The 20,533-nt window shown below is 43.0% G+C and overlaps 1 protein-coding gene across 1 annotated transcript in view; it reads left to right on the top strand.

The window, feature by feature from the left end:
• adamts9 (ADAM metallopeptidase with thrombospondin type 1 motif, 9) overlaps window positions 1-20,533 on the top strand; it is a 68,563-nt gene that overhangs the window by 28,292 nt on the left and 19,738 nt on the right. The window contains exons 15-22 of the mRNA XM_084063210.1: window positions 1,878-1,995; window positions 3,002-3,097; window positions 7,550-7,716; window positions 8,954-9,083; window positions 12,038-12,164; window positions 13,619-13,829; window positions 14,891-15,049; window positions 18,223-18,384. Coding sequence (XP_083919336.1) covers window positions 1,878-1,995; window positions 3,002-3,097; window positions 7,550-7,716; window positions 8,954-9,083; window positions 12,038-12,164; window positions 13,619-13,829; window positions 14,891-15,049; window positions 18,223-18,384 — 1,170 coding nt within the window. The remainder of the gene's footprint in view (window positions 1-1,877; window positions 1,996-3,001; window positions 3,098-7,549; window positions 7,717-8,953; window positions 9,084-12,037; window positions 12,165-13,618; window positions 13,830-14,890; window positions 15,050-18,222; window positions 18,385-20,533) is intronic.

The following is a 20,533-nucleotide window of genomic DNA, read 5'->3' as shown; positions in this document are numbered from 1 at the left end:
AGTGCCAGCTGCAGCATCGGGGTTTGTCAATAAACATCTGTTTCATGCTGTTGCACTTATTGCAAATCAATTCTCTTAACGCACCGAAACCCACCCCCCCCCAAAAAAAAACATCCACACACTGGTGCAGGTTTGTTTGACGCGAGTGGAAGAACCGGGACGTCTGCCTTTATAGAAAGCCCATTCATTTTTGAAAATATTTATATTAATTAGTTTAAGCCTGGAACCAAGCCATACAGGCTCCTGGTGAATCATGACCATAAAACATTTGAATCTGTGCTAAAAAATATTTGTGTATTTATTAAAGTATATATATAGTGTATATATGTAGTATTTAATATAATTAAATATTCAAATATTTTTTTTACACAGAATCGAATGTTTTATGGCCAGGATTCAACAGGAGCCTGGATGGCTTGGTTAAACTAATGCGCGATGAGGTGCGGGTCACATGCGCGCGATTTTTATTAATAATTAATTAAACTACTATCAAACAACAGTAACAACACACCAGCCTCCAGTGGTGGAAAAGATCTACAAGTTCACAATGCGTTGCGCTTGTAGATCTGCTATTTTCAATTGGCCAATATAGGGCTTAAGTGGTTACTGTATTGGTTTGTTGTAATAATCGAAATCTACAAAGTAACTAGTAAATAAAGTTTTCAAATAATTGTAGTGGAGTAAAAGTACAATATTTGCCTCTGAAATATAGTGGAGTAGAAGTATTAGAAATTGGAAATACTCGAGTCAAGTGCAAATACCTCAAAATTGTACTTAAGTACAGTTCTTGAGTACATGTACTTAAAGATGTATGCCAAAATCCATTTGAAAAAATTGCTTTTCACTGTTCTCAGGTCAAATATTGATATGCGATTAAAATGTGATTAATTGATTACATAGCCTTTAATTAATTAGATTTTTTTTTTAATCGAGTCCCAGCCCTATAATTTATATAAATATTTTCAGAAATTTCTATGGGACAAATTAATGGGTTTCTATCTGTGGAACCACAACATGTATTTCTATGAGAATACGCGTGTGGACACCCTTTTTTTCCCCGCCTAGAGCGGATTTTTTTCCCCACGTGCGCGAGTGCAGCGTCCATGCGCGGCCAGTGAGAACGGCTGCATTCATGGAGCGGAAGAAAATCAGCGTCCGTGCGCTTATGCTTGCGTGTCCTGTGGGCTTCGTGCGTAACACTCACACTCTCATCTACTGCAGTGGTTCTCAACCTTTTCAGGCCGTGACCCGCCAAAATAATCATATTTGAACTGAACTTTTTAGGTATTAACACATTCATTGCCAGGTATTAATTGATGAATAATTCATAAAAATAAGGTAGAAGTTCTACCTTATTTTTAGTCTTTCTGACGATCCAACAATCTTTTTTTTTCCAACACGGAATCTCTCTTCTTTCCACAGGAACAAAAACATTGTAACCGCGATCGTCCGTTCTGTTGTTATCGGCAGTTGAATATAGCTCGTATTCACAAAAAAAAAAACGCAATCTGGGAGAAGAAATCCGAGCTAGATGAGTTTTTTCTAAATCCGATAACGTTGCAGTGGACGGGATGTTTTTTTGGGGGGGATGATGTAATTTCCTGTTTCCTTCTCTGGAAGTCAAGGCATCATTCATAGGTTGGCGAAGAGCTTCCTCTAGCGTAATCACTAAAAACATGACCTACTGCACCGTACTGTCCTTAGGGCTATACTCCTCACACTTACCTGCAGGTATCACTTTCCCTGTATCTCTGACACATTTTGCCCTCTCTCGCTCATTCCCTCTTTTCCTACTTTCTTCCCTACTTCTTCCACTTTTCATTTCTTCCTTTTCTTGTTCATCCACTACGCCCCCCCCCTCCCCCCACCCCCTACAGCAAGCGGGCTGTGACCATGTGCTAAACTCTAAAGCCAGGAGGGACAAGTGTGGCGTGTGTGGCGGGGACAACTCTTCCTGCAAAACGGTAGCGGGCACCTTCAACAGCGTGCGCTACGGTGAGCTTCTTCTGTTTAAGCAATATTACACAAGAGGGTGTGCGTTGTCGTTGACCCCCCCCCCCCCTCTATAGCAGTGGTTCTCAAACTTTTTCATGTCAAGGACCCCCAAATTGACACTTGTTAGCCCGCGGACCCCCATTTGAAAAGATAAGCCAGGGACCACCATAAGAGAAGATTTTTACGTCTCTCTAGCAGTGATTCTCAACCATTTTAACTTCAAAGGACCCCCACTTTGACATCCATTAGGCTACGGACCCCCATTGAATGGCATTTCTATCTCTGGGACCCCAATTTATATAGTAAAATCAATGTTAATTTAACTCTGAGAGTGTCCAAATGGAACCAAATGGGTCCATTTGGTTCCATTTGGACACTCTCAGAGTTACAGACCCATAAGGGTCCATTTGGTTCCTATCCATCATTTAGCTGGGGACCCCCTGGAACCCCCTCAAGTACCCCTGGGGGTCCCCGGACCCCACTTTGAGAACCAATGCTCTATAGCAATGATTGATAATGGGAATATAGAGCTATTTAAAGGTAGGGTAAGTGATATTTTTTGGTATTATTATGATTTTTGTTTAAAGGTTAAAGTAATATATTCTGATAATAATCATTGCTACAGAGCATTTGTTCCGTCACAGGGGTCTCTCCAGCTCTTTAGTAAACTGAATATTGAAATACATTTTCATGTAGGTGACAACATTTGAGCCAATCAAAAAATGCACTGAAAATGCATTTTCTGTTTAGCAAAGAGCTGGAGAGACATGGGAGACACCTTTTACTGAACAAACACTCTATAGCAATGAGTACTATCAGAATATAGAGCTAGATTTAACATGTAACACTTATTGTATCAAAAGTAAATCACTTACCCTACCGTTAACGTTTAAACAAGAAAAAGAAAAGAAAAAATCACCTTACATCACCTTTTAACCAACAGTTGATAACCAAAAAAACAACAACAACAACATAACAACATTCCATTCATTTATGTCCTTTGCAGGCTATAATGAAGTGGTGCGAATACCCAGTGGTGCTACAAACATAGATGTGCGTCAGCACAGCTACTCAGGGAAACCGGAGGATGACAACTACCTCGGTAAGACACTCCATGGCCATGTGCCAAGCAAACTATTTCCAACTGATGAACTCATTCACCTTTGAGTGGAGTTTCAAAAGACTTAGAAGTGTCCTCTGTAATTCCCTTGTTTTTGCAGAGCGTTCTTCAGTGAAGCAAAGTGTTGCTTGCAAAGGGTTACTTTTTTGTATTTTATTTTTTATGAAACCTTAATTTAGCCAAGTGACGACTCACTGATTTTGAAAATAGATTTTTTTTCAAGAGAAACCATGGTACAAGAGGGCAGCTATGGCAGCATGCTGGGGTTCAAGTGGTTAAGCCGAAACAAACATGCATTACATCTCTGTCGAGTGGAAAACTCTTATGTCCAAACCTGTTGCTTTTCAGGATTCATCATCATAACCTTTATTTCAACTCGGAATACACTTGAGGGGCAGACCCTCATTTTCAATGTAGCCGAGATACAACAATTTTATCCACAGAGATACAAATATACAATTCCATATCAAATATATTAATTTAAATAACAGAAGACAAAGAATACTCAAAATATACTCAAAATATTTACCAGAACTAAAACAGATACATAAGAAAATTAATTAAAGCAGTTACAGTCTGAAATAAAAGTGTTGGAAACCATTGCCCTAAATTGACCCAAGGAAGGCAGTGATCTAATTTGTAGGGACTTCTGGAGCTCATTCCAAGTAGATGGAGCACTAACAGAAAATGCTGCTTTGCCTAGCTCTGTATGAGCAAATGGAACCTTAAGTGTTAGGAAATCACTCATTCAAATTCAAAAATAGCAAAAATTGCAGATCGACAAGCTCAAACACACGTCGCTTCCCACCGCGTTTCGAGCTTGTAGATCTGCTACTTTTGATGATTTGGTGTAATGCCGTTGTATGATCAAATAGGGCGTTAATTTACGAAACAATCACAAAAAGTTAAAATATGGATTTCTGGCCGACAGCAACGATAACAAACAATATAGGCCCAAACACTTGGGGCAATCCAGTCTCTGCCAAGTAGACTCTGCCATGTGAACACGTTTCGTCGCTGTCCTGCAGAAACCTCTTATCTCCATTTTTTTCCCGTAAATCAACGGCCTACTCGATCATACCACAGCGTCACATAAAAGCGTCAAAAATAGCAGATCCACATTCGCGCCACGTTTCGAGCTTGTACCGTAGATCTGCTAATGTTGCCATTTATTCATTCGAATCCCGATGTGAGGTTTCCACCCGACAGAGACTATTTTGCTATTCTAGCAGACAGACAGACAGACAGACAGCTGGTAGACCAGGAGGATGCCAAGTAGGATAAAAAGCCAAGGAGTTGACATACACGCTAACACACTCTAATGAGTCCCAACACAAGATAGGCCTCTAGGTACAACCATTCCATTCAGGTCAAAGGGTTTCTTTTGTTTGTATGGGTGGGTGTGTGTGTGTGTGTGTACGCTTACAATGCATGACTTTTTGGCTCTGTGTGTGCACGCGTGTGTTTGTGTGCGTGTGTGGTCTGTGTGCCTGTGTGCTGTGTGCTGTGTGTGTGTGTGTGTGTGTGTGTGTGTGTGTGTGGGACTACGTTTTGCTGTGTCAGCTATTAGTGTTTAAATGTCATGTGAGGCTACGGTCGGGAGTTGGCATGTGGAATCTTAATACGGTAATGAGCTAGATTGCCCTCGGGGTATCATTCCACGGAGGTCAGTAGGTGTGTTTGTGTGTGTGTGCATATGAATGGGTAAGATGGGTGGGTGTTTTTGGGGCGTGTGCTGTGCGCTGCAAAAAAAAGTGGCGCTGCGAAAGTCCTGAGTGCTAATTTAACATTGAGAGTGTCAATAAATGGACCCCTTATGCGTCCATAATTTACACTCTCAGAGTTGAATTGAGACTTGGGAGTTTACAGTGTGACTGCAACTTTTTTTTGATGAGTCATTTGTCAAGCTTTTTTTGTGTCAGTGTGTGTGTGTGTGTGTGTGTGTGTGTGTGCGTGTGCGTGTGCGTGTGTGTGTGTGTGTCCACCGTGTCTGGGGGTGTATCGAAGTGTGTGTGTGCAAGACGTGGAGTGTGTGTCAGTCAGGGGCCCCAAGAGTGGGGACTGAGTTGGGGTCTATTTTGGGGGGGGGGGGGGGGGGTGACCGGTCCCTGTGGTCACATTAGCGTGATGTGTGAAATGACAAGGAAAGGCAGGAAATTAGCTCCATAATCGCATTAGGGTGAGTATGTGCACCGCAGCAAGACTGGCTGCATGCTGAACGCTACAGGAGGGCCCCTGTTGTGGGACGGACCGCTCCAGGAATGGAGGATTATTTTTGCCCCAATTAGGCTGATTTGGCTTGCCTACTGTATGCCTTACTGTAAAAGAAAATAGCCTTTTGCACCAGGACAATTTACAATGTAGGCGTTTAGCGGGGATGCTAAACGATCCGGAGCGACTTGCAATAAATCGACGCAATTAATCACATCAATAGAATTGATTGATTCATTGAATACTTTATTAGCCCATTAAGACCTGAGGCGATTCTTTAAAAAAAAATCTAAATCCTAACAGTTTTTGTTTCACGATTTTTCAAAAATAGTAGATATACAAGCTCATAGCGCGGCACTCGGTGCCGCGCTATGAGCTTGTATATCTGCTATTTTTGAATAGCCAAAGAAATCTAAAGTGACTCGGATGCGTTCCCGGTCTTAATGGGTTAACAGGTTGCTAAAGGACTTTAGGGCTTGTTTCCATTGTGGTCCTATGTATTCAATTCATCAAGACAAGACATAGACATACAATGCTATCCAAGAAATCATCAATACTAGGAGCAGTGAAAGCATAGTTACAGAGAAACCGCGAGGGGGGATTTCTTTTGGCAGGCTAGAAGACTTGTCTAGGTCCAGTTGCAAATTGCAGTCAGGTGCTCTTTTATGGCGTTTAAAAAAAAAAAAGAGGGTAGGGAGTCACACTGTTTGATGGCTGCTAGGTAAGGCGTTCCACATTGTGGTGGCGTAATAGTAGAATGAATTCAACCCCATGTTTGGGCCGAATCTGGGGGGAATGAGATCAGTGGAGGTAAGCAATCAGGATCAGGATACCAGGTAAACAAAATGAACCAATAGCATCTGTCTAAACAGACATTGCAGTGCTGGGGAAAGCCTTGTCACAGTCCACAGGTAACTGTGAGCGACTGTCATATTTATATACTGTAGCCCCGACTACATGTTTGTAATAATATATGTTATGTATGTTTATTACACGACTTGGTTGAATGCTCGATTCTGATTGGTCAGTCATCGGTCATTATTTCTGGATAATGACCGATGAGCTCAATAACGGACCGCTGTCTAATCAGAGACTCAGAACACCTGCTCATATCAACCTGCGCTGCTTGATTTTATGCTTTATCCAACATGACAGCCATGTAAACAAACAACCAATGTCATTTACAACTAAACGTTGCTCTCAAGAATGTTTTTGAAAACATTTGAAGTGAGAAATAGACGATGCAATAACCGAAAAGTCATTCTATTTGATCCACTACACTTCCTTGTTTATCGTGGCGCAACAACGGGGGATTACCAAAACGCTTGCCCCAAAACATAGTCGCCCCGGGGCAAATCTGGCGGTATTACAGGCAAATCGGCAGTAAATAGAATGGGGGGCGAGTGTGTTTTGGGGCGAGTTTTTTTCCATTTTGTCATTTGTTTTTGCGAGGCGAACTTGTCCGCCCAGCCCAATACTTATGGAATACTTTCATTGCCGTAAGCAAGGAAATACTTCGTTTTGTTGTTACTTTTGGGTAAATGTATTTATGTATTTCGTACCTCGGTGGTTAATCGCCCTGTCGGGCTTTAAATTTCAATAATGACTACCTCCCCATGCATTATCCCTTGCTTAGAACTGCTGTGTGGAAATAAGAAAAAAGTCCCCCCCCCTTCTATGTTGCCTAGAACTGGATAATTGATTGAGGTCATGTGATCAGTGACATACGCAGGGTGTACTTTTGGCTGAGGGGGCGGAGATCATGTGATCTGATCTTCTTTTTTTTTTACTTTAACCACTTGAAACCCCAGCATCCCTTTTCTGGGGAGAACTTTAGCCAAAAATAGCAGATCTACAAGCTCACAACGCCTCGCAGCGCGAGGCGTTGTGAGCTTGTAGATCGGCTAATTTTGGCAAAGAGGTATAGGTGTAGAGGGGAAAAAGAACAGTAAACGTAAACCAAAAAAGTTTAATCTAAAACACAATTTTATACAATATAGATGGGGTCCCTGCTTCATCTCTCTCTCTCAGCTAGGGGGTGCTTGGGCTGAAAACGTTGAAGTCCCCTGCTCTAAAAAAAAATAATAACTATACTAGTCTATCTACAAGCTTGTAGATAGTAGATACTATTTTCGCTGCAAAACATGCTTCCCATTGAAGACATGGACTCTATATCAGAAAGAGTGATGTTCTTCTCTTCCTCTCTCTCCCCCCCCCCACTAGCTGTTGCAAATGGCCGCGCAGAGTTTCTGCTGAACGGAGAGTTTGTGGTCAGCATGTTCAAAAGGGAAATCAAAGTGGGCAACGCTGTCATCGAGTACAGCGGATCTGACCACGTCGTCGAGAGAATCAACTGTACCGAACGCATCGAGGAGGAAATCATTGTCCAGGTAAACGCTTCCTTCATTTTCTCATTCTTTTTAGGAACCCTCCATTCATCCATCTTCAACCGCTTATCCGGAATCGGGTCGCGGGGGTAACAGTTCCAGCTTAGCCACTTCCTCCTGGGGGATCCCGAGGCGTTCCAAGGCCAGTGTGGAGATATAATCCCCCCCCATCTGGTTCTTGGTCTGCCCCGGGGGTCTCCTCCCAGTGGGACGTGCAGCGATGTCTTCCCTATAGGGAGACGCTCGGGAGGCACCCGTACTAGATGCCCGAACCACCTAAGCTGGCTCCTTTCCAAGTGAAGAAGCAGCGGTTCTAACTCTGAGTCTCTCCCGGATGACTGAACTTCTCACCCTATCTCTAAGGGAGAAAACTCATTCTGTCCCACTTGTATCCGCAATCTTATTCTTTCGTTCACTTCATGACCATAGGTGAGAGTAGGAACGTATGATTGCTCGGTATATCTTTTTAGGAACAGAAAAGATATTACACAAGGTCAAGTTTGGGTTACTACACGTGGTGTCTTATCATGTTATCGGCAAAAAATGTTGAATGGACAGAATGGTGTGAAACCATTGTGGGCTTTTTGTCAAGCCAGATATTTATATTTATAGCGCCAAACCACAGAAAAAGTTATGGCTCTACACTCCTGTTAAAAACAAAAGCCAGATTGAATGTACTTGAATTTACATGATATAACTTCATGCCTCATTTGAATGAGAATCTCTTTTTACATGTATTTATATTTAATAAAAGGCCTAATTATTATTGTACTGAACACAGTGACCTCTGTGATCTTGCAAGCTGAACGTTCGTCTACGTAGCAAGACACTGGAAAAAACGACAACAACTGCAATTCTAAAATCATGATCTTAACAGTAATATAATGCAGTGGTTCTCAAAGTGGGGTCCGGGGACCCCCTGTAGGGGGTTCTAGGGGGTCCCCACCAAAATGAGTTAGTACAGCATCACAATCACTTCAAGCACTTTATCCATTTATATGTTGACTATTCAAAAGTAGCAGATCTACAAGCTCACAGCGCGTCACTTTGTGCCGGGCTCCGAGCTCGCACATCTGCTATTTTTGAATGATTTTAGAAAAATCTCGAAAGGGTTTCGAAGATTTTTAATTATTTTTGTACAGCACAAAACATATCAAATGCATATCAATTTGGGGGGTCCTTGACACGAAAACGTTTGAGAACCAGTGATATAATGTGGTCGTCCTCTTTCCCTGTATAGGTGCTGTCAGTGGGGAACCTCTACAACCCAGATGTCAGATATTCCTTCAATGTTCCTATAGAGGACAAGCCCCAGCAGTTCATCTGGGATGTGTACGGACCGTGGCAGGAGTGCAGCCGCCTCTGCCAAGGTGAGGGAGGGCACAGAAACCATGGAGGCGGGGTTACCAACCACCTGAAATTTAAAAAAAAATCTCACTGTGCATATCGTTGCTGTCGAGCAGAAACCTCCTCCAAATCTCCATGTTTTTACTTTTTGTGTTTGTTTGTGTGAAAAAAGTAACAGTTTGGTTTCCACCCGACAGAGACGATATGTACAGTTTTTTGTATGTTATATGACAAACTGTATTATAGTATAATGCAGGGGTCTTCAACAGGGGGTCGTCCTCAGAGTTACTACAGGGGGTCCGCCAAAATCTTTATGTGATATATATTTTTTTTCCCTTAACTTGAACCCTAGCATCCCTATTCTGAGGAGAACTTTAGCCAAAAATAGCAGATCTACAAGCTCACAACGCCTCGCGCTGCGAGGCGTTGTGAGCTTGTAGATCTGCTATTTTTGGCAAAGAGGTATAGGTGTAGAGGGGAAAAAAGAGCAGACCAAGTATACAAAAAAAAGTTGAATCTGAAACACAATTTTATACAATATAGAGGGGGTCCCTGCTTCATCTCTCTCTCAGCTAGGGGGTCCTTGGGCTGAAAAGGTTGAAGACCCCTGGTATAATGCATATAAGCTGTTCAAGGGTCGGTTGACGACCCCTATAGCAGGGAGGTGGCGAATGAAAAAAATGACCAATGAGGGGCGAAGATAAGATGGGAGAGAGTGTTCACAGAGGAGACGTGGGAACAAAATGAGCAGATTGACTTGCCTATTGACTTGACAGGTCCACGTTAAGACCACCATCGGTTTTGGAACCGTCCACAGAACTGTGTGTGTACAGTGCCACCCCGCTTGTGGACCCTTTCGGTGTTAACTGGGGACGTTCTCGTCACAATGTGGGTGTGTGTGTGAGAGGAGGTGCGTTTGCAGTTACACTCGAAAACCTCTCATGTGTTGAAGACAAGACACCAAAGTCTTTTTTTTCTCCTTCATTCGGCACCTGGACGCTTAACCCATTAAGACCGGCAACGCATCTGTGTCATTTTAAGATTCTTTGGCCAATCCATAAATTTTTTTTGAAATCTTGAAAATGTGTGCAAATCTTTCAATATATATATTTTTAAAGCGGACATTTGTAAAATATTTTGTTCCAGGGACCCCCTGAAGCAAAGATTTGAGTTACAAATGTTCGCTTTAAAATATATATATATATTCAAAGATTTGCACACCTTTTCAAGATTTTACAAAAATTGCAGATCTTCAAGCCCGGCGCTGTGAGCTTGTGTACCTGCTATTTTTGAATACCCAAAGAAATCTAAAATGACCGGATTGAATGGGTTAACCCAGACCTGAAGCCGATTCTACATGTCTCCTAAATCTCAACAGTTTTCTGAAAAACGTTATTGATACTGATATGTTTCTATATCAGTGGTGCTCAATCTTTTTCATGTCAAGGACCCCCAGAATTATATGTATTTGGCCGCCGAACCCCATCAAAATATCTTGTTCCAGGGACCCCCAGAAGCAAAGATTTGAGTTAAAAATGTTCGCTTTAAAAATATATCTATTCAAAGATTTGCACACATTTTCATGATTTTTCAAAAACAGCAGATCTACAAGCTCGTAGCGCGGCACTCGGTGCCGCGCTACGAGCTTGTATATCTGCTATTTTTTAATAGCCCAAAGTGTAAAATAATGCTTTTTAGCTCAAATCTAAAAATGAGACAGTTCAGGGTCTTAATGGGTTAAAAAGGACCCAACAATGACTCCCTTAAGAAAAAAAACCAATGTTTTCTCATGGGTTTTGTGGCAGATCATGGTTAAACAACTAAGCGCTGAAGGGCCTCAACACCTCCGCACTGTCCTGATTTATGACGTCTCTCTTGCCAAGCGCTGCGACCCGCTAAGCTCTCCTTGCGCTTGGCTGTAAAACTGGAGGTACTGATAGAAGAATCTGTTTCTAGGAACTTACATGAGCTTGAAATCTCTCTCGCCTTACTGTAGGGCAGGGGTCTCCAACAGGGGGTGAAAAAGTTTAATCTAATTTTATCCAACATGTGGTGGGGGGGGGGGGGTCCCTGCTTCATCTCTCTCTCAGCTAAGGGGTCCTTGGCCTGAAAAAACGTTGAAGACCCCTCACTTAGCGTGTCCTGTGATATAATCCAGGGACGTCAATGAGGGAGGCGAGCAGAAGCAAGAAAGTAACTAAGTACATTTACTCAAGTACTGATACTTAAGTACAATGTTGAGGTGTTTTTTTTACCATACTTGAGTATGTTTATTTCTTATGTATACTTCTATTCCACTACATCTCACTGTATCGTTGCTGTCAGGCAATGATATTTCCTTAAGATTTGTCTCGCTTGTCGGATGCCGCAGAGCGCGTTGATCGGCACTTCAACAACGACGCAGCGACAAATTCGCTGTGCCGCTTTGCATCTTTTGTCGCTGCTAGTTGTGAACGCAGTATTAGCGTTATACCCTCACCCTGTCTTTCGTGTGTCCTTATAGGAGAGTTATACCCTCACCCTGTCTTTCTTGTGTCCTTATAGGAGATTAGGGATGGGGCGATATGAAAATTACATGTCGCGATTACTGTGGCAAAAATAATTGCGATTAACAAAAAATGATGCTTAAACTCTTCAAATGCCACTTTTGTTAACCACTCGAACTCCCGGCAGCCCTATTCTTTGGGGAACGTTTGCCAAAAGTAGCCGATCTACAAGCTCACATCTCGTTGTGAGCTTGTAGATCTGCTATTTTGAGTGAAATAAGAGCATACCAAATGCACTCTTTACAGGTTTGTTTTATCAAGTACTAGTTTAAGTGGTACTGAATTTGCAGCTCAACAAAAGCTAATTCCTAGTGTATGACGGAGGACAATTTCACGATAAAAAATCTCAGACTTTTATCACGATAAACGATAGTAATGATTATCGTCCCAAGGAGAGTGACCCTCACCCTGTCTTTCTTGTGTCCTTACAGGAGAGCGCAAGCGTAAGATCCTGTGCAGCAGAGAGTCGGACCGGGTGGTGGTGTCCGATCAGAGGTGTCACGGCACGGCCAGGCCGCTCGCCATCACTGAGCCGTGCAACACAGAATGTGAACTCAGGTTGGTTTGACGATCTATCTATCAGTCAGTCTCTGTGCTGAGGATCTGTCTTTTTTTTTTAAATCTCTGCATGTCCTGCCACGCTACTTTCGATGTCTTTCTTTGTGATCGTTCCATGTTATTTCCATCGCCTTCGCTCCCAACCAACCTGTTATGTTCGACTTCTCAGAAGGGCTCCGTTTAGCCCGTTTAGCCGTTAGCTCCGTTTAGCCGTTTAGCTCTGTTTAGCCGTCTAGCTCCGTTTAGCCCATTAGCTCTGTTTAGCCGTTTTCAAACTAGGGTCCGGGTTATTATTGATATTAAGGGACCAAATGGACCCTTTCAGTGTGTGCAAATGGAAACCAAATGGACCCTTATTTTTTTTTACTCACAGGTTGAAATTTCATTGTAGGCCTTGTTTGCCACGACACATTTCATTGTAGCACCACCGGAAGCGGAATTATTCTTCTCCGGATATTTTCGTTGCCATCCGCCTCCATTCTAAAGCGGACACAAAATCGCCATTTTCTCGGTTGTAGTTGTTCTCGCCGCTGATCGCTGTTTAACATAAACCGTTGTAACTGCAAGATGGCGGATCGCCTATCGAAATGGGTTTCGCTGGCCGACGCAGACGGATCGCCTGTGTGTTTACAAACAGTTTAACGTGCGATCTTAAGGAATTTAACGAGGTCTGTGGCGACGTGAAAAAAACAAAAAAACACCAATAAAACGCTGGCACTGACAAGGAGGCGTGCCATTATGAGATTAAACTCTGGCATGGAATGTGTTAAAGTTGTTTTTTATTTTGTTTTCTGTTTTTTTAACCCATTTAGACCTGAGGCCGATTCTAAAAACGCCTTCTAAATCCTGACCTAAGTTGAAGTTGAAGTCTGAAAAACGTTCTGAGAAAAAAATATATATACCGTAAATTTCGGACTATAAGCCGCGACTTTTTTCCCATTTTTCGACCCTGCGGCTTATATAACGGTGCGGCTTATCTATGGATTTTTATAGCTAACGGCCACTAGGGGACTTCCTAAATCTAGGGATTTTACACCCGCGGCTTATAGTCCAGTGCGGCTTATATATGTACAAATCATTCAATTTAGCTGCTGCGGCTTATATTCAGGTGCGGCTTATAGTGCGAAAATTACGGTATTTATTCAAAAATTACAACAAATGTATGTTGCTATATACTGTACATAGCAACAAGAACCCCAAAAGGGGTTCCCGTCCTGAAAGGTATAGTTACAAATAGGGGTTCCCGCCAAAAATGGGTTGAAGTGACTTTGAGTACTCAGAAAAGCGCTATAAATTGTATGTATTATTATATATCTTTTATAAAAAACAGTGGAATGGTGAGACAGGGGGGTGTGGAGTTAGCTGGGGAAAGCCATATTGAAGAGGTGGGTTTTGAAGGTTTCTCTGAGAGTATTGGGGGAGTGCACCTATGACCTTTGACCGTTGACGCCCAGGTGGCACGTGGCCCGGAAGAGTGAATGCACGGCCCAGTGTGGCGTGGGCTACCGCACGCTGGAGATCTACTGTGCCAAGGTCAGCCGCACCGAGAGCAAGACCCAGAAGGTCGACGACCGTTACTGTGCCAACCAGCACAAACCCGAGGACAAGGAGGCGTGCCACGGAGACTGTAACCCCGGGGGATGGGAGTACTCCTCCTGGACAGAGGTGAGCTGGACTTAACTTGAGACCTGAAGCCGATTCTACATGTCTCCTAAATCTCAACAGTTTTCTCAAAAATGTATGTTTCTATATCAGTGGTGTTCAATCTTTTTCATGTCAAGGACCCCCAAAATTATATGTATTTGGCCGCGGACCCCCATCAAAATATTTTGTTCCAGGGACCCCCCAGAAGCAACGATTTGAGTTAAAAATGTTTGCTTTAAAAATATATATATTCAAAGATTTGCACACATTTTCACAAATTTTCAAAAATAGCAGATCTACAAGCTCATAGCGCGGCACCGAGTGCCGCGCTATGAGCTTGTATATCTGCTATTTTTGAATAGCCAAAGTGTAAAATAAAGCTTTTTAGCTCAAATCTAAAAATGAGACAGTTCCAGGTCTCAATGGGTTAAAGCTTGTATATCGTCGCAGTCGGGCAGAACTCCCTTAGCACCATATTCAAACTTTTTGTGTACTTTTTTCGGAAATGAATGCCCCACTTGATCATAGATGCTACAGCGTCACAGAAAAGCATCAAAAGTAGCTGAGCGACAAGCTCGAAACGCAGCGTGAAACGCAGCGCGAAGCGACGCGTTTTGAGCTTGGCGGACCTGCTACATTTGCTATTTTTGAATTTGAATCCTGAGTTTTGGACATATGAGGTTTCCACCTGGCAGAGACGATATTCTCTAACGTAACGTTGTTCTGGAAAGGAATTCAGAAATAGCGAAAATAGCCGATCTACAAGCTCACAACGCATCGGTTCACAAGTCACGACACGCTACCTTTTTTGCGACACAAATATAAAACGTTGAACTATAGAGATACAAGGTTTCTTCCTGTCAGTGCCAATTACAGTTAGCCCATATCTAAACCTTATGGGCCCGGCGTGGGCTCGCCAAGTTCCAACCCATGCCCATGTTAGCCCATGTGAAAACCATATGGGACCCTCATAATTTGCCCAGTTCGAGCCCACGCCCACTTGGTACCCATATGGGTCCCACGTGGGCGTGCTGGCTGGGATAATGTAACTTATTTGTGTCTTAACATATTTTTTGTTGCAGTGCTCAAAGAGTTGCGGCGGGGGCACCCGCCATCGAGGGGCAGTGTGCGGGAAGTCCGCCGAGGGAGACGAGAGCAAATGTAGCCAAAGGGACAAGCTGGCCGTCCAACCCTGCAACGAGTTCCTCTGTCCACAATGGAAGACCGGAGACTGGTCTGAGGTCAGTCCTAATGTGTTGTTACAAGTTCACAATCAGATCTTCTCTTTTAGTGTCACATCACAGTTTTACAGGTGCAAATAAGTGGGTGAATATTTGTGTGTGTGTGTGTGTGTGTGTGTGTGTGTGTGTGTGTGTGTGTGTGTGTGTGTGTGTGTGTGTGTGTGTGTGTGTGTGTGTGTGTGTGTGTGTGTGTGTGTGTGTGTGTGTGTGTGTGTGTGTGTGTGCATTCCATCATCTTGTTGTATTTCAGTGAGAAGAGACGATAGAGGTAGAGTGAGAGCGGAAGAGCAAAGAGAAATAAATGTGGGATAGAAACCATTTAAATAAACAAATAAATATATATATACATATATATACGGATAGCGTATGTGATTGCTGGTATGTACATAATATTTAGAAACATTAGCATCATATGCAGGTGTGTACGTAACAAGCCGCCATGAGAAAAGTAGCAGCAGGTACAGTGTTCTTAAAGCTAGGGTAAGTGATATTTTGGGGTTAAAATAAAACGTTTTTTTTTTTGGTTAGTTTCTGATTTGGTTAAAAGGTTAAAGCACTATATTCTGATGACAGGGGTCTCCTGTTCTTTAATACACTTTATACAAAATACATTTTCAGGTGGGTGGCAAAATTTCAGCCAATCAGGAGAGAGTCCCCGTTTATCAGCTTAAATTCTATAGCGTTCCAGTTCCAACTTTGTCTGCTCATTTCTTTGTGGCATCACTTCCAATTTCACTTGTTTATCCTGTATCCTGCGTGAGTTCTCTCTCTAGATTGGATCAAATTGGTTTCCTCTGCCTGAACATGCATTTTCTGTTTAATAAAGAGCTGGTGAGACATGGAGACTCCTGTTACTGAACAAACACTGTATAGCAATGAGTATTATCAGAATATAGAGCTATTTAACCCTTATCTTAACAGAGGAAACTCACTACCTGTTCAATAGGCTAGTTTGTGCAATAAGGGAAGGTAAAAAAAAACAATAACACATATTTCACAACCACCTCAGGTAAAACCATGCCAGGTAGAATCTGCATAAGGAAGTGTGAATGTAAGGAAGGTATCTGCATAGGGAGACTAGACCATCATAAGGTTGTTTTCTCTGTCCCACTGGAACTCTGTCTGGGAGGCTAGCTGACAGCAGTTTGTGTGGCCATGAATTCTTAGTGGAGTGAATGATGTATGATTAAAGGACGACTTCACCCATTTTCAACCTATCTTCATATAATTGGTCCTCAATAATGCTCATTATAATATGGCACAATTTTTGTCTACTCAGTCCGGTGTCTCATAGGAGGGCTGTGGATAGTTCAGAAACCCGCCTACCAGTGACACAGACCAAGTGGATTTTTTTTTTACCAGTTTATCATGAGCATTTGTGAAGATAGGTCGAAAATGGATGAAGTTGTCCTTTAAGTTAATACAAATTGTGGTTTCATCCAATTGTGCACCTTTAATGTGTTACTTTAAAACAATGACTCACTCACTCACTCACTCAAACAGTGGTTCTCAAACTGTTCAAGTCAAGGAACCCCCTAAATTAATTATGTATTTGGCAGCGGACCCCCCAATCTGAAAATATTTTGTACTGGGGGGGATAAAAATAGCAAAAGCAGCAGATCGACAAGTTTCAAGCTTGCATATCTGCTACTTTTGCTATTTTTGTGTGACGCTGTGGTATGATCAAGTAGGGTGATAATTCACGAAAAAACACACAAAGTTAAAATATGGAGATAAGAGGTTTCTTGGCCGACATCGACGATATATAAGTCTGTGTGATGAAGAACTGCTGGTGTTTACGTAGCTGGATACACTCATTGTAAAGAGAAGCCTTTTTCCAGAAATGTAAATAGGTTTCAGGCAGTGGTGCAGTGATTCTGGGTCAAGTGTGTGTGTGTGTGTGTGTGTGTGTGTGTGTGTGTGTGTGTGTGTGTGTGTGTGTGTGTGTGTGTGTGTGTGTGTGTGTGTGTGTGTGTGTGTGTGTGTGTGTGTGTGTGTGTGTGTGTGTGAGATTATATATACTGTATGTTTTAGTTAGTTTGTACCCTCTAGTGCAACATCTTACTGGGGGGAAACCAGTGGTTTTTACAGGGCAGTATGGGACTTAGCTGCTGCACGGTTTACACGATCTGGACACAAGCAGCTTGCTAGGCTTTGGGCTGCATTCCAGAAATACTTCTCATCTCCCATGCAGTGCTCCTAAACACAAACACCCCACACTGCACTGTATACGCCTGCAAAATCCCGAGTGTCAATTGAAACTCCCGAGACTGTACAGATGGAACCAAATGGACCCGTAAGGGTCCATTTGGTTCCATCTGTACAGTCACAGTTTACACTGTTGAACCAACACTTTTTTTTTTGGCTTCGTGCACATGCACATTCAAACTCATCTTTTTTTTTCAATGAGAGCACAATTCCCACCGGACAATTCCATTTTAGGAATGTCGCAAATTATATCGGGCGACCTAATAGCCGAGCGGTTAAGGCACGTACCACATGGGCTCTAGTAGTCTCTCAATTAAGCCAGCCAACTGTTCCTCGATCTCTGAACGCCATGTAGAGTCTGTAACTACGCCTCCGGAAAGCCACCAACGGCCACCAGCCGTCATCCGTTCGTCGTTACCCATTCACCACAATATATTTTAAAATATCTTTGAAATATCTTTCTTTGCTAAGCATCAAGCTATACGCTTCGATTCATTTGATCTATACCTTAGGGCAAATTTGCGTGACTGCAAAGACGAAACAGAAGTGTGCGTGTGTGTGGGGGTGGGGGGCTATTTTCAGCGCTTCCGTCACACAGACTGTTTAGGTGGAAGGGTTTCAAATTGGTGGGGGCCAACTAGTCATGTCTCTCTCTCCACTGTACCTATACAATAAAGGCTCAGACACCCCCCCCCCCCCAAAATGCACACCAAATGCTCTTCTGTCATGGGTCAGCTTATGCTAACTAAGGAAGCTGTGTTGCTTCGGATCCCACTTCTGACACCATGTGTAATGAAGGAGACGGAAGCCGTGGCGTAACGTAACGTCGACAAGTTAACTAGTAACCAGGAAGTCACGTACAGCCAATGCATCATGGGTACTGTAGTCTATGAAAGTATACTGCTACAGTTTTCAAGCTGTGTTCCATGAACGTTAAAACGGTGTGCTTATTGCCTTCTTCGCAGTGTCTGGTGACGTGTGGGAAGGGCTACAAACACAGGCAGACGTGGTGTCAGTTCGGAGAGGACCGCCTGGACGACCGCTTCTGCGACTCGTCCAAGCCCGAGTCGGTGCAGACGTGCCTGCAGCAGGAGTGTGCCTCGTGGCAGGTCGGACCCTGGGGACAGGTGAGTCATCATCGCCACCGTCGCATTTATTCAGTGGTAGGAAAAAGCAGCGGCGGACTGGCCATTTGGCGTACCGGGCAAATGCCCGCTGGGCCACTGGGCCGCTGCCCCCCCCCCCCCCAAAAAAAAGAAGAAAAAAAAGGATTTTAACCCAGCCCATTTAATGTTTGGGCTGGGATGCTTTTCAATACTTAAAACTAAATACTACAGCCGATCTACAAGCTCACGACGCTGAACTTGTAGATCTGCTAATTGCCGCTAATGTTTCCCTCAGAAAAGGAATTCTAGGGTTCAAGTGGTTAATGTTAAAAAAAAAAAGTTCCTATCACACAAACATTTGGTGGCCCCCCCTGTAGTAACTCTGAGGACCCCCTAGGGTCCCGGACCCCCTGTTGAAGACCCCTGGCCTACACCAGTGGTTCTTAATTGTCTAAATGTCATCAGAGAGAGAGAGAGAGAGAGAGAGAGAGAGAGAGAGAGAGAGAGAGAGAGAGAGAGAGAGAGAGAGAGAGAGAGAGAGAGAGAGAGAGAGAGAGAGAGAGAGAGAGAGAGAGAGAGAGAGAGAGAGAGAGAGAGAGAGAGAGAGAGAGAGAGAGAGAGAGGCAAAAGCAATAATAGCAGCACCAACAGTAAAAACAGTCAAACTATTGGGGTCCTTGAAAATAAAACGTTTGAGAACCACCGTTATACACTAGTGCCTACTGTATGTTAAGCTGTGTACCACATAGAGGCATTGAGTCATCTGTATCATGACGTGTCTGATAACAAGTTATCTCATGTGATTCCCAGGGTTTTGGCTGTGTACAATCAGGACATACTGTACTGTATTGTACTGTACATTTGTGCTTGATATCGATCTAGTATTAGAAAAAGGAGCTTGCGTCTTCCACTTATCTGTGGTTGATAATACTGTATAGCCACCGGCTCCCACAGCTAAACACAGGACGATAGTGTCAGGTTGGATAGGAACGCAGCGACAAGAGTCGTTAAGTTGACAAATCGTCTCTGTCGGGGTGGAAACCTCATTATGTCCTTACTTTTCAGGATTCAAATTTGAAAGCGGCAAAAGAAGCAGATCTACAAGCTCGAAGCAAAAGTAGCAGATCTACAAAGGCAAAAGTATTCAAATTTGAAAACGGCAAAAGTAGCAGATCTACAGTGGCAAAAGTAGCAGATCTACAAGCTCTTGATGCTTTTGTGTGACGCTGTAGTATGATCAAGCAGGGCGTTAACTCATTGACTGCCATGGTCGAGATAACTCCACAATGAAACCCTCCGTGATTAGCAACCATCGGGGGATCGATCATACTGGAGATAAATATTCTTTGACTCACTTGAAAAGGCAAGAAAATTGAAAAAAAAACGCTGGCAGTCTGGGCCATATTTAGTAGGCTAGTATACACTCTGGCAGTTAAAGAGTTAATTTACGAGAGAAAAAAAACACAAAAAGTTAGAATGCGGAGATAAGAGGTTTCAGCGGCGAAATGCTCTGTTACTTCTTCCACCGACTCTCCCCACATTGTAGACCGACGCTAGGACACACAGATAAGCTGAGCTCGTCATTTAGCATTGTCCTCCATATTCAACTTGCCTGTTTAGACAGATAGCCAGGGGCCTGCCAAAACAAGCATGCTGCAATCTGTTTAGTCCCACCGGCCAAACATACTTTGTAGTACAGTGGTTCTCAAACCTTTTTCATGTCAAGGACCCCCAAAATGATATGTATTTAGCCCGCGGAACCCCATCTCACTCGGTGCCGCGCTATGAGCTTGTATATCTGAATAGCTAAAGTATAAAATAATAGTTAAAGTGGTTCAAATGACTGTGACGCTATATTAACTACTTTTGCTGGAGACCCCCTGGTACTACCCCGGTTTGATCCCGCGATTTTGTAACCCCATTTTTTTTCACCCAGTGCCAATTGTAATCCTGGTCGCTACACTCCCTCTGCCAACCTAGGGAGAACCCAGAGCTGAACTCATGCCACCTGTTACAATCTCTTGTTAATACTTTTACATCGGTTAAAGATTCATACAAACCCACAGACACACTTTCACTTTCAAAAGGTTTCAGAAATAGCAAAAATGGGTTTCTGTGATGCGTACAGTATACAGTATATGTATATAGGCTATCAAACAGTTGTAAGCGT

This window comes from Gymnoscopelus microlampas (assembly GCF_963454915.1).
Source record: "Gymnoscopelus microlampas genome assembly, chromosome: 7".
NCBI lineage: Eukaryota > Metazoa > Chordata > Actinopteri > Myctophiformes > Myctophidae > Gymnoscopelus > Gymnoscopelus microlampas.
The sequence above is the reverse complement of the archived record's forward strand: the minus strand, read 5'-3'. Positions and strand labels throughout refer to the sequence as shown.